Source organism: Rhineura floridana, chromosome 6 (assembly GCF_030035675.1).
Source record: "Rhineura floridana isolate rRhiFlo1 chromosome 6, rRhiFlo1.hap2, whole genome shotgun sequence".
NCBI lineage: Eukaryota > Metazoa > Chordata > Lepidosauria > Squamata > Rhineuridae > Rhineura > Rhineura floridana.
In genome coordinates, this window is record NC_084485.1 from 114,387,339 (window position 1) to 114,401,812 (window position 14,474).

Consider the following 14,474-nt stretch of genomic DNA (forward strand, 5'->3'; position numbering starts at 1 on the left):
TGTAGTTCAGCAACATCTGGAGGGCCAACAGTTACCCACCCTTGCAGGAGAGCAGTACCTAGAGATCAAGCATATCTGCAACTTTTACTGGAATAAACATGAGGGTTAAGATATTTCACTCAGTCTCTAAGCAGTTAGTTGAGGAACATCCAAGGTTCTGGTGCAATATAGGACCCTAACTGAGTAGATGTGAATGGAAGGGCTCACTAGGTCTGAAAACCAGAGACAGTGGGGGCATATCGGTGCTATTAGAATCATGTTTGTCTGAGGGTCTCTGATTTTCCTTATCAACCTTAGGAGGGAGAGGTAGAAATGCGTAAACATAGCCTCTTGGCCATGGAGTCTTTAGAACATGCACTATCTCTGTTCCCCTGCCCTGAAACCTTGCTGTGAACCTTCTTAGCTTTTTGTTTTCTGGAGATACAAAAAGATTTGAGAATTGGGAGCTGTAGTTCAACATCATCTGGAGGGCCAAAGTTTGCCCAAATGAGCTGTTCTAAAAGGGTTTAGAACAAAACGTGGAAGGCATTTACTTCTGGTGTCAGAATTAGTCAAAACCACCTACTACAGGTTCTTAGGTTCTTAGGTTCCTAGGTTCTTTCCCTAGGTCTCAAGCCAATACACTTTGATGTCAGGTATCAGCCTTCTTCAGTATGAGCTAGAAACAGTTCCTTGGGTTCACACCCTCGCATCAAAAGATTCCTTCAAGCAGCCCCTCTAATCTGTCCTTCTCCAAGTCTCAACGTGATGGCCCAATATAGTTCTCAGGCCTTTAATGAAATCTCCATTTGAACTATTGGGGGCTATATCTCTGAAACTGTTATCCTTCAAAACTGTTTTGGTGGCAGTGGCCTCAGGTTGTTGCGTTTCTGAATAAGGGGCTCTGTTAGCTGAAAAGGAGCTCTGCAGCAGGCAATGTGATTTGTTGTCCAGATCCAAAATTTATTTCCAAAATAATTTGGTGCGTTACGTGGCTCAAGAGCTCATTCTGTCCTTGCCCATTCACTCCTCTAGAGCATGAATTTTATGCCCTGGATCTTTGCGGAGCACTCAAGTACTGTATTGACAGACCCAAACCTCTTTGTCAACAGACCTCCCTGTTTGTATCTCTTAAAAATTAAACCAGGATAAGAGGGAATAGGTATCCATAGCTCCCTTAAGCACATGGCTTCAAGAGCACATATCACTAGTTTACAGCCTCCGATTTATAATCTCCTGAGATTATCCAAGCTCATTCTACTACTTCAGTTTTCTAGGAAAGAGCTTCTTGAAGACATTTTCCTCTTGTTGAGGACAAGAGCCAGGCTCATCCCTTGTGGGACTGATTCTAGGTGGCTGCAGCACTCTTTAATATACTTTTTTCCAGGGGCATCTTTTAGGTGCCTTCTGTATTAATTTTCAGACGTTTAATGAAAACTTTTCTTTGCTGCTAGGCAACATTTTCCATAACAGTCAGCTCATTATCTGTTTTAATTCTTGTGTTTTTAAATTGTATTATAATTGTTGTAAACCACTTTGATCTTTTCTATAAATTGCTGTATACAAATGTTTTTTATAAATAATTTTTTTTCGAATGAATAAAATTTATCTTGCTTCTTTGTAGGGTTGGATTTTTTTCTTCCCAACGTTTTTCTGATACTCTTCTTTTTCTTGTTCCTTGTTTTGATCCACAAATTATTTTTTAGGTGGTTTGGGGCGGAATTTTATGTACTTGTGGCTTGGGAAACTTACTTTTTTTCCTCTGTGTATAAAACAAAAGTATTCAGTCTAGGAAATGATTTGTCTTTTTTTGGGGGGGGTGTCTCTCACTATTGGGATCCATTAAATTATTTTATTTATAATTGCCCCAGGATGAACATAATCCATGAGTGGGACCTTAGGTGACCCCCATAAGTGGGCCGAGTATAGCTTAGCCTTAGAGGGATGTGCAGCTATTAAATTTTGTAGTTAATAAGCTTGGGCTCGTTCCCATCACTGCAAGGTTTGTTTCAGAAGAGAAGAGTTAACATGCAAACGGCAGAGGATTTTTTCCCCTCTAGTCACCACCCTGAGCTGATATCAAAGAGGCTTTTGCTGAGAATAGCTCTTGAAGCTTGGTTTTATATTAACAGGAAGCAGAACAGCAGTTGTGGCTTTAACAAACTGCATACAGGAAGTCTGACACATACTTTTTGGCTTCTGTGTTAACTTATTACGTTCAGAATTGTTTCTTGCTTTTAATATACACCTTAAATGCATATAGATGGCAGCCCAGAAGGAGTCACAGGGTAGCCCAAGCATGGGGACTGCTAATGCTTTGCAAAGACTGGAAGGGTTTGCCAACAGACTTTTTCACAGGCACTCCAAAAGTTCTGCAAGTGAACTGAAAGTGACTCTGGAAAATGAGTCTTTTCGCTTCTCTGAAACTGCTGCACTGTGGGACAGATCAAGTAAGTGGGGGGGGTTCCTTCATTTGTAATAGCAAACTGTAGAATGTTACATACTAAATATAGAAAAATGCTGACAGCTAAACTGGTAAATTAAATGATTAACAGCTGGATCCAAGTCTGTAGTTCTGTTTCTTAAAGTATTTGTGAGCCGGATATTGGTCCGTTTCCTTTTGTGCCTTGCATATTTCCCTGTTTCTGTTAAATGTCTGTTTCTTCATTATTTGGCTTTTTGAAACAGTAATACAAACTATTAATTGTTGATTGTCCTTAAGTTTGATCAATGGAAGACAAGGATATGCTGTAATAGATACTAACTCTAGTCCAGCAGGGGTGAGTTACACACTGAAACAGGCTTCAGTATGTAGACCCTCTTGCAGTTTGGGCCCCAGAGTAGCATTTTCACCTCTCTGTAACCATGTGGTATAAGTTAGGTTGGGCAGGGTAGGGGGTTGCCAGTGAACTCCATAGCTGAACAGTTTTGAACCTGCAGTTTTCCATACCAAAGCTCAAACTCGCCGCAGTAGCATGCTTGTAATTTAACTAGATATTGATGAATATGAAGTTATCGTATTTGAATTGCAAATATGAGACTATAAATACTTTCACATATTTACTGGGCAAGCGTATGTTTGTTGATGTATTTTCATGCTTTTCCTTAACCTGGTGTATTACAATCAACAGGGCTCCCACTTCTCTGGACCAATTCAGGATATTTTATGCATTTGCCTCTGGGATAGGAGACTGTTGGGTCTGGTGTTCAAAATAGTATTCATACTTATTTGAAGGGGAATAATATACAAATTTGTATATGAAAACTCAAAGCTGTTTTAAATCATGATTATTTACTAATTTACATTAATCTCATGTTAGGGACATTGAGGTCCCTAAATAGTTATGTTTATTGAAAATAACAGATATTAGCAAAATGCTATACCGTAATTATAATCAGGGCTGAAAGTCTTAATTGAATAGTGGCCAACCAGTTAATTCTTGGATCTGACCGTAATGTGTTATACTGTAATGATTTCAAGCTGTACTCTTCTCTAGCTATATTTTCCATCACATTTATGCAGTGCTGAGACAACTTTTGTAAACAATCTATATAAGAAGTAACGTGTGTTGTAAATTGGGTTTTTGAACAATATAATGGGATGGATCAAGACAATCATGGTTAGAGTAGACCCACTGGAATAAATAGGACTTAAGTTAGCCACTGATTTCATTGAGTCTACTTTAGCTAAGCATGACTAGGTTTGGATCCAACCCGTTGTATTGAAGCTGAATCTACTTTTCCTTGATATTCAGCAAACCAGTTAACCAACTGAAATTTATAGCTATATGAACACATTTTTCAAAGAAAGCAAAATCACGAAATATACTAAGCATGTATAAAAAGTGGTATTTTTCCCCTAGGAAAAAAGATCACATTATATCATGTTGACTTCTTAAATTAATTAACTATACTGTAACTCTTCTACTTACTAAATGCACTGTTTATGTGATCTTCTATTTCTACTTAGACATTGGCTAGAATGGTATGTATGTAGCAAACTGTTGGCAGAACATGTATCCATCTTTCTACTGTGCTGTAGTTCAGGTCTGTTGGTTAATTTAAAATATTTATATACCATTGCTCATCAAAAAATGATTTTTAAAAAAGCACTTTGGACTTGAACTTACCATTCATTCTATAGTGTATTATTGACATGATTAGTGCATTTGAATTTCATTATTGGCAACATTCATAAGCATCTGGTTGGTCACTGTGAGAACAGAATGCTAAACTAGACAGGCCTTAGTTTGATCCAGCAGGGCTCTTTTTGTATACATATCTTTGTGAATAAATGAATAAATGTAAAGCTCTTCCAGGTCATTGTTTTAAAACTATACACTCTTATATTATGGCACTAGGATACTATCTGAAGGCACATGTGGCTGTCACCTTGCTGAAGCTAAGAAGTCTGGGTCTAGTCGGTTCCTGGATGAGAGACTGCCCGGGAACCACATGTACAGCACCAGGGCTGATAAAAATCAATGATTTTTTAAAATTTAAATCAGATTTCAAAGTTTTCTTTAGTAAAAAAAGGCCCTAGGTCAAAGATATCATCATGAATACAGTAGGGCCCCGCTCGTCAGCACCCCGCTTGTCAGCGCCCCGCTGGCCCCGCTTGTCAGCGCCCTGTTAATACGGTAGTGCATGATCAGCTGGAGCACAGGGAGCTCCCGCGCTACAGCTGATCGCTGTCAGCTGGAGTTCCCTGTGATATAGCTGATCGCGTGATCAGCTGTAGGGCGGGGAGCTCCCTCGCTCCAGCTGAGTAGGGCCCTACTTTCTGGCTGTTTTCGCTTTTCAGCGGGGGCCTGAAACGGAACCTGCCGTATGAGTGGGGCCCTACTGTACTAATTATACAACTTCTAATTGTATTCTATAAATAAATTAACAGCAATATATGGAGATGGAAGATAACCTGATCGGTCCTATTCTGCAGGTGATGTACATGAAGTGCATATTCTCTCTCAAGGCCTCGCCTCTGTCTAAGTGCAAAGACATAGAAGGTCAATGAATAGGGAATTGGGGGAGATAGAGTAGACCTGAACAAGGGGGAGACCACTGAAGGGGTAATCCAGCCCTTAACAGCAGTAGTCTCTTCTGCAGGTATAGAGAGATTTTTTTCTCCCTTTGGACTAATTCATTCTAAATTGAGAAATAAGTTGGGAGCTGAAAAAGCAGGAAAGCTGGCATTTTCCAGACAATGAATCAGGAAGACACGGTGAAGTAGACTTGAGTTAATTGTACCACACAACATTTTAAGCTTCTCATATTCTTGGTTGAAATTGCCTAAATTGTTTTTTTGAAGAACTTTACATTTATCTAAAAACTGAAATAGTAACTATTCAAAATCCATGTGTATGTTTTGTTAATGTTGTTGTTGGTTGAAGAAGAAAACTAACCAGAAGAATAAACAATCTTAAAAACATTTTTAAAATATCATGATTAATTGAACAGTTGAAGCTGGTTTATCTCCTGAATGTCTTCACAAGTTCGTTCTGCTTTAGTACTAAAATGGCAAAATTATCATCTCATTTTTTGATGAAAATTAATCTGAAAACAATTCAGAATAATTGCTTAGTATGTACCTACCTTCTAATGAAACCTACATCTCTGAATATGTATTAGTTATATTAAACAATAATGTACTTCTACTCAAAATGATGATTAAATAGAATCTTTCTCACTAGTGATTTAAGTTGTGATTTAAATAATTAAAAATGAGTCATTCAGAGAAGCAATTTAAATCATGATTTAAAGTAAGGCAGGTATAAATGTAAGAAAATGATGTGGCCTCTAAGATGCATAGATTCTAACTCAACACCCAACAATACTGTAAAGAAACTGTTCTGCTGAACCTGCATATTCTCCTTGCAAGGATATATAATCTGAAAGACGGGGGAAATCTGTAAAATACATTTAGATTTGAAGAATGTAGTGCAAAAAAGATGGCTTTCTTCCATTTTCCCAGGAAAATGACATTGGGCAATAATTTTATTTATTTATTATTTGATTTATCTCCTGCCCTTCCTACCAGTAGGAGCCCAGGGCAGCAAACAAAAGCACTAAAAACACTTTAAACATCATAAAAACAGACCTTAAAATATATTAAAACAAAACATCTTTAAAAACATTCAGAAAAAATCATAGAGTACCTTCCTATTTGTTGTCTTCCATATTACGTGCATCCTGTTTTTAAATCCCAGAGTTCAGTTGTGGGATACTTTTGAAGTGCATTATTACATAATAAGTAAGTATTAAGTAATAATTATGTTCAATGATTGCATATCGCATCTTTGTGAGCATAATATACCTATTAGACAGAAAATATGATTTTATGAAATGTCTTCCCTTGCTAGCAGATGGTCCATTGCATACATCAGTACAATGCTATGTTACTATACCTCTGTTAAAAAGATTCTAAAGCATGCGCTGCTAGAGGTATTGGAGGATAATGAATAACCCTGTGAAAGCTGTTCTCTCTTTTTTTAAATAATAATAACAGCTTTATGTAACTTACTGTACTTTTGGACACTACAATGTTATTTCAGGTTTAAAATCTGTTCTGGCAAGACTAACGTAGATAAAATCCTTAGTTGTTACTGATACATATTTGTCTTTGGCAACACTTAATAATATTTAATTTGTTTTCCAAAGCCAGGTTGGAGGTGGAAGTAGAATTGCTTGTATCACTAAAACAGTTCTGAATGAGAGAGCTGATTTCCTCAGCTTCTGAAAGCTAGATAACAGAAACTCTGGAGAACCTCTAGTTATTCTTTGCCTGATTTAACCTTAGAGGTGCCATTTTTGGCATAGTTCCAAGTCAATAAAACCTAAATTCCACAAATGAGCTGGTAGGCCACATAACCTATATTTCTAGGTAAAATGCACAATTTCTTTCATAACAATACTGAATGTGCAGATAGCAGCTTAAATTGTCAATTTCCAAATTATAGCCCTAACCACATTATTAAACCATAATTTAAAACTTTAACTGATTTTGTGTAAACAAACAAAAGCTGCAGATCTACATTGTAAGCCACAGTGAGAGTTTTCTAGCTGAATGATAGCACGTACAGCTTTTTAATTAAATAAATTGTTGAAACAGCATGTCAGCCAAACATTGTATTATTATTTGGAAGCGTCTCACTGAGTTATATGAGACTTAGCCTAAGGAAACTTTCTAGGAGATTTCAGCTTGGATAACTTCTATCATATGCACATTAACAATGCCAAAGCTATGGAGTTTGGTAAGGATTGCCATTTCTAGCTGAAAATAGTTATAAACTTTAAAATGCTCCTAAATGTGCAAATGTTACCAAAAAAGCAGCGGATCTCATTTAAAATCATGAAACCAGAACATTTGGAAAAGAGGTGGTAAAGCTAATATGATACAAATTATATTGCAGTCCAGTAAGTCTGTTGCTTCGACACATCCTCTTTGCAAAACATCTTGTGATGCAGCTATAGTCCTCTCAAAGAGGAAGCTGTATCTCTGTGGGTTATTAGTTTCTTGTGGTTTAATAATGTGAATAGAATCATTCTCTTTGTTGCCCTAAGTTGACTTGCTTATACTGAATTTTTACTCATTCTGTGACAGGCTGTTGGAACTTGTCTTGCCTCCATTAATTTGGGTGGGGGGAGGTGGCTAGTGCATGAAATGCATGCTATAAACCCTTCATAGTCTTGCACTGACTTCCTGGCTGTAGTTTCTGTTTCCAATGGCTTTTTAATGCTGACATGATAGAAGGCATTATTACTTATGTTCTCTATTTTTAGAAAAATAGGGTCTTTCAAACAGTTTGCCCCAGTTATCAGAACCATACTAAAATACTTGTTATGCTGATGCTTAATTAAAGCTTCTCAGTATTATGGAGGCATTATGTTCTAATATAGAGTGGCTTTATGTAGATGTAACATTTAACTATGTTTGGTTAAATTATGGTTGGATTAGATTTCCATTTGTATACCTATATTCTTAGTAACAAACAATGGTTTAAGTGGTGGTGGGGTTAACCTTTAGTTCTCCAGATGTTGCTTCATTATTGCTGGCCATTGGTCATGCTGGTTGGAGGTGGTGAGTGGCTGTCTCTTTCTAGTTTTCGTCTATTTTCAAGTCCTGGATCAACTATGGTTTTCTTGTGGGTGACTTAGGAAAATTATCCTGTTTCAGTCCTGTATGCCAGAACATACCACCATATTTTACAGGGTTATTCAAGAAAATTGCATAACAGTATAAATCATAGTGTACCTGTTAAACTGTATATATAACAGGTGCACTATGATTTATACTGTTTGTACTTTGTTTCTGGTACATTTCTGGGCTCATTTAAAGTGCTGGTTTGGCTATCAAGTCTTACATGTCTTGGGATACCATTACCTTACAGAACATCTCTCCCATTATGAACCTACTTAGAGATGATGAACCTGCTCATCATCAGAGGCCCTCATCTGAGTGCCCCTTCCGGCAGAATTGTGGAGGGTGGTTACAGGAGAGAGGACTTTGTCCGTAGAGACCCTTGATTGTGTAATGCTTTCTTCAGGAAAGCCTGATGGGCACCAATATTACCATTTTTCAATGTTGGGTTAAGACTTGCCTCTACTCCCAGGCTTAGGATGTTAATTGCATTTTTGTGTGGCTCAGTGTTTTTTAGTTTTTCAAATAGCTATTTTAATAGTGATCATGTTGATTTAGACCAGGTGGTTATTGGCTTACTATTAGGAATAGTATATGGTCACTTTTAGGTTGTCGTTCATTTAACTGTATGTATTCTCCGTTCGTCTGATGTTATGGTATATCAGTAACAATGATAGTACTACACAGGGTAGTACTGTGTGTGGAACGAGTTAATACCAAGGATGTTGGTTGGTTGTGCTTGCATGATGTAGCATGACAATACATCACAATAGAAAAAAGTTGTGCTTTGAGCACTTTCCGGGCATTTCATAGGATACTATATAGTTTCTCTAGACAATTCCAAGTTGTGTTCCTCTGAAGAAATACTGTTGAAAAAATTAATAAAATATATAGACAGATGTTATCTGTGTGGATAGATTCAAGCTGTAGGAAAAACTACTGGTTGAGTACAAGCAGACCGATAATTCTCCTCTAAGGTTGCTATGGAAACAAGCAGTGCTTGATATAATTGAGAACATCTTAAAACATCCTGGTGTTTTTTCCCCTCTGCCATTTTGAGTTGCTTTAAATGTGTATAGGTAATGCTGCCTCAAAAACAAGTTGTTAATGAGCATCATCACTATTTGAACATTGATCTGCTTTTCACTGCTGGTATTTTTATTGGGTAGTTTTCATATCTCAAACTGCCTGGATGAAGACAAGCTCCCTGGATTTGTTTGCTTTCCAGTTCTCGTGGCTGTGTGTGAGAGCACCAATGCTTTTACTCTAGAGAATAAACAACTCATTTACTGGACAAATATTACTAGCAATATGTTTCAAAAAACTAGCCTTTCAACATGAATGGTAAGTCGTTTCCATTGTTTTTAATGTTACAGTTTTGTTGCGAACCTGAATTTATCTGCTTTTTAAGGAAGCCTACAGAATTGCCCTCTATGCTACATGAATTTCTCATGAGCTTTTCCTCCTTTTTATCTAGCTATTCTAGAGTTGCTTTTTTAAAAAAATTGATACTAAATTATTTAATATTCTATAAAGTGTCAAGATAATCATTTCCTGTCATGCCGGCTTTAATAGAATGTAAATTATAATAGTACTAATGCTTTATTTGTATGTTTATTTGTTTTGCTATGTATAATTTAAGTTTCACAATTGTAAGTAAAAGCTTGTAGAAATATCCTGTATTTTCTTTCAATTATTTTCCTTTTAGCATCTTTCATAAGTCACCATTTGTAGAAAGGTACATACGTATCTGCATCAAGCATTCATCATTTGCAATTGATGACTTTTTAGTTTTCTGTATGTGGTAGACTTTGCCACAAATATTTCATCAAGGAATTATAGAGAAAAACCATCTGTGTGTGTGTGTGTGTGTGTGAGAGAGAGAGAGAGAGAGAGAGAGAGAGAGAGAGAGAGAGAGAGAGAATGCTTAAATTGAGGCGCTGGGATTTAAAATTATAGCTGATCTGGTGAGGTAATGAGGCGGTTTCTGTGATCAGGTTGCCAAACTGATTTTTGTTAACATTTCAAGTAAACTTGATGTTGAGATCAAGCTGAAACAATATAAATTGTCTGCCCCAAACCTGAATGAAATAGGCAACCAAATAACCTACTATACGTGCAGTTTTAATTTAAGGATATAATTTGTGTGTTTAAGCTTATTTTCAGAAAGGTGTATCAAAGGACATCCTGAACTTTCAAAAAAAATTTTTTTTCAAAATAAATGTTAAAAGTATTCCAGCAATGTTAAAGTACAATTTAAATAGCAATACTGTTTATAAAATGTTAAGATAATTTAAATAAAAAGCAAGGTCAGTACAGAAGATAATAGAACAGAAAAATGCTTATTTGCAGGTTGCAATCGTGTTCTTAATATTACAGCAGAAATAAATTGCCTTGCTAATGTTCCACTATCGTATTCATGGAACAAACCTGAGGTGTGACCTGAGTTTTGGGGAGGTTAGTGTCTGTGCAAAAACAGGATCTGATTTGGACAACTGCCTAATATAGTCATGGTAACTGCATATGCAGCTGCTAGCACACATTGTAAAAATCTGGCCTATAAGAACTGTAGGCTGATAGATTTATCTTCTTTTGATTCTCCCCCCACCCCCGTTACAAAAATTAGATGGAAGAAATCTGTTGCTTTTTCTGTTTGAACTATATTCTGGTGCACTGTACATGTTTGTCATCTTTGGAGCAGAGCAAACAACATGCAGAATCAGATTTCCACACAATGCTGGATCAGGTCCCATGTATATAAAAGGATATCTCACTGGGTTTAAAACTGCATTCAGCTTCTGGGACCATCCACAGGGCAATCTGTATATAAGAGCATAGCCTCAAATGGCTAGTTGGTACAATCAATAAGATTACCCTATTTCAGGATGTGGGAGAGGCAGCATGTTCTGCTTCTACCCAGACATCTGTGCCTGAGGTGTAATGTTTGAATATGGCATGCATGTGCGAAATCCAACATATTTAAGGCTTGAACTGCATTATTGATATTCCAGATAAAATCTGGAAATAGCCACACAATCTAGGGGCCCATACGTGTTCAATGTTATGTGTGTAGGTCAGGTTGGCCAATGTGGTACCCTCCAGATGTTGTTGGGCTCCATCCAACAAGGTCAGTGGTCAGGGATGATGGGAGTTGTTGGACTGCAACATCTGAAGGGCACCATGATAGCTACTCTCCTATATAATTATTGAAAATTTATGCCCATGCCATGGACATCAGAGGTAGGAAAGGAATGGCTGGAGCCAAATTTATCTTTAGAAGGGGGAACCCCCACACTTGCCACCTGATCAGTGGTTACACTGATAAATACCTTGGTGGATTTCACGTCTAGAGTTGTTGACCAGGGGAAAAGATTGGGGGAGGTGAACAGATTAGATATTTGGCATGTGGCTATGAGTCCTAGTCTACCTTACCCAGTCCTTCTGTATATAGGATAGAAGAAGTCTCTTGAGCATATTGTTTTGAAAAGCATAACTTCCTTTGATTCCACATGCACTTCTGGCCATCATCCTGCAGGACAGAAAAAACATCAGCATAACAGATGCCAAGGACTTACTGTTTTCAGTAAAGAACTTTGAGTGGTAGGGCACAGGAAGGCCTGGGAAAGACTCCTGCCTGAAACCCTGAGGAGCTGCTGCTACCCAGTATTGATAATAGTGACAATGTAATTCTGATGGACCAACTGTTTTAACTTGGTATAAGACAGTGTCCTGTGATCTTGAGTCTGAGGTTAACTGAAGAGCATGCACTGATTTTTTTCTTGTTTTGTGATTCATGCTCTCTCAGTATATCCATATTCCCCCTCTTGTGGGCTGCATTCAAACATCATGTTTCCAAACATCATGTTTCTAAACTTGGGAACTGGGAAAGAGCCATGTGCTTATGTGCTCTTCCCTCCCTTTCGTGCAATATGCTTAGCTTCATGGAATATGTCATAGTTTGATCAAACCATGGTTTGCCATTGTGCGGAGCCCTGCAAACTGTAGTTTAGAGCAAGCCCTCCAAACTAGGAATGCAGGATGGCTTGCATTTCTGGTTTTGAAGGCTTGCTCTAAACCACACTTTCCTAGGTTTGGGTGTAATGGCAAACTTGTTTGATCAAACCAGGAAATAGGCTGACTGCACTACATTTTGGGGGTGGGAGAGGGAGCATGCAAGCACAAAGTTTGTTCCCCTTATTGCAAACTGTGGTTTGGAGGATCCCCTTATAAAGTAGCATATGTTCAGCTTTAAAACTATCAGGATCCTTGGAATTAAACCACTTGATATAAAAACCTCAAATTAATGATCCCAAGGTCTTCCATCAACAAAATTGTATTGTATTAGCTCACATATCAAAAGAAACTTTAAGTTTACATTTTACCAGGAGTTATTTTATTCATTACAGTGCTGAGGTCAATTCACTTCTGTGACCAGCCTTAGTTTCTAGTACAGGCGGTCCCTGCTTTAAGGCGCTTGTTCCGCATTTATGGTGGTTTTTCTCGTCGTGCGACATTTTTCCGCAACATGCACCATTATTGTCTATGGGTTCTGCTTTTCAGTGGTTTCCGCTTTTCGGCAGCAGCCCAGAACGGAACCTGCCATATAAGCGGGGCCCGCCTGTATAGTTTTATCTAACCTGAAGAATTCTTTATGGATTAAATGGAGAGAGAGCACGCAAGCACATTGCCCATTCCCACTTATAAGAGAAAAATTTGGGCACACACAAGCATACATGGTATTGTTCTCAGACACTGTACTAAAACATTTCAATTGGAACATTTTATGGATCTGTCAGATTCAGAACCTGGGCTTCTTCCTCTCCCCCACCCTTGGTTTCCCAGAAGGTAATTATGCTAAACTATGGAGATAGATGAAAATCTTCCCACGGAAAAAGGAAAACTATCATCTTGTATTAGTCTAACATGTCATCTTATTGGACAAATAGGTTATAACTATATGATAAACCCTTTGATGTTTCTTAATACCTGATACATGGCAAGCAAATTAATACAATTTTTAAACCAACTGTACCTTTTGACTGCCTGTCATCTAGATCTATACTGACAGCCACATTTGTATGGTGTGGGTGTTTAAGTGACTACATTGGTTCTTTGCTCCCACCTTCAAGAATCTCCTTTTGACTATTTGTTGTCCTGTGCCAGCCTTCACCAAATTGGTGCCCTTAAGCTGTTTTGGACTACAACTCCCATCAGCCTCAACCAGCATGGGCTGATGGGAGTTGTAGTCCAAAACACCTAGATCAGCCTTTTCCAACCTTTAAATCCCCAGATATTACTGGATTGCAATTCCCATCTGCCCCAGCCAGCATGGCCAATGATCAGGAATGATGGGAACTGTCATCCAGCAATCAGCAAAAGGTTAGGAAAGGCAGATATAGATCACTGTTCTTCAACCTTGGGCCGTCAGATGTTGTTGGACTACAACTCCTACCAACCCCAGCCAGCTTAGTCAATGGCCAAGGATGATGGGAGTCTGTTACATGCAGACATTACATTTCAGGGAGAGCTGCTTCAATGATAGTTGTTTTGGCTTTCTACATGATATATAGAGCTAGCATAGACTAATTTTTTCCCAAATGCTGTTATTACAGAGTACCCTCATAGGGACTTGTGAACTCTACCAGGCTAAATTTGTACATGACACACAGTTTTTCCTGCCCTGGGCTCCTGCTGGGAGGAAGGGCAGGATATAAATAAATAAATAAATAAATAAATAATCTTTGGACTAATAATTGAAATGATAATTTTCTGCCCTCTGCTGCTCCACTTTCTCCTCTTTCCCACATTTCCCATCATATGTCTTTACTAGAGACTCCCAGATCCAAGATAGGCATCATCAGTAGTCAGTCCCTGTGTGTACTGCTAAGCACAGGTCCCAGTTTCCTGCCACTGTTTCATAGAAACCAGCTGTGCGATTGTCAGTCCTTTTGCATTCTGCAACACACTCCAGTGGTAGTGGTGGGGATTATCTATGCAGCTGCCTTTTGCCTTTAAACGCCCGGTGGCTGAGTTGTGAGCACAGCAATCTTGATTGCCAGGGCGGAATTGCCATTTGCTGCTGCAGGAAATAAAACTGTAATGCTAACTTTAGATGAACAACAGGAAAAGGGCAAGAAGGCACAACAAAGGGGAAATCTTATTTAGTTTGGCTGCACCAGAACTATATGTAGGTAGAATCTTAAAACATTTTCGTTAAACCTTAGCTGCCCTTCCAGAGTATGAACAAATTATTAGGAGACATTTAACTCTGAGATGGAATTTCATAAGGAAGTTTTAAAGCACGTTGCTGACATACAGAAACTGAAAACATGCCTCCTGGACTTTAACCTGAAGCAGT

General features: G+C 38.1%; 1 protein-coding gene across 3 annotated transcripts in view; it reads left to right on the plus strand.

The window, feature by feature from the left end:
- The window catches only part of PRKACB (protein kinase cAMP-activated catalytic subunit beta), an 80,055-nt gene that overhangs the window by 33,914 nt on the left and 31,667 nt on the right, over positions 1–14,474 (plus strand). Inside the window, exon 1 of one of the 3 annotated variants that reach the window (XM_061633485.1) lies at positions 2,195–2,429. The exons of the other annotated variants lie outside the window; for them this stretch is intronic. Coding sequence (XP_061489469.1) covers positions 2,243–2,429 — 187 coding nt within the window. The 5' untranslated portion in view covers positions 2,195–2,242. Of the gene's footprint in view, positions 1–2,194; positions 2,430–14,474 lie in introns of those variants that run through there. 3 annotated transcript variants of the gene reach the window in all.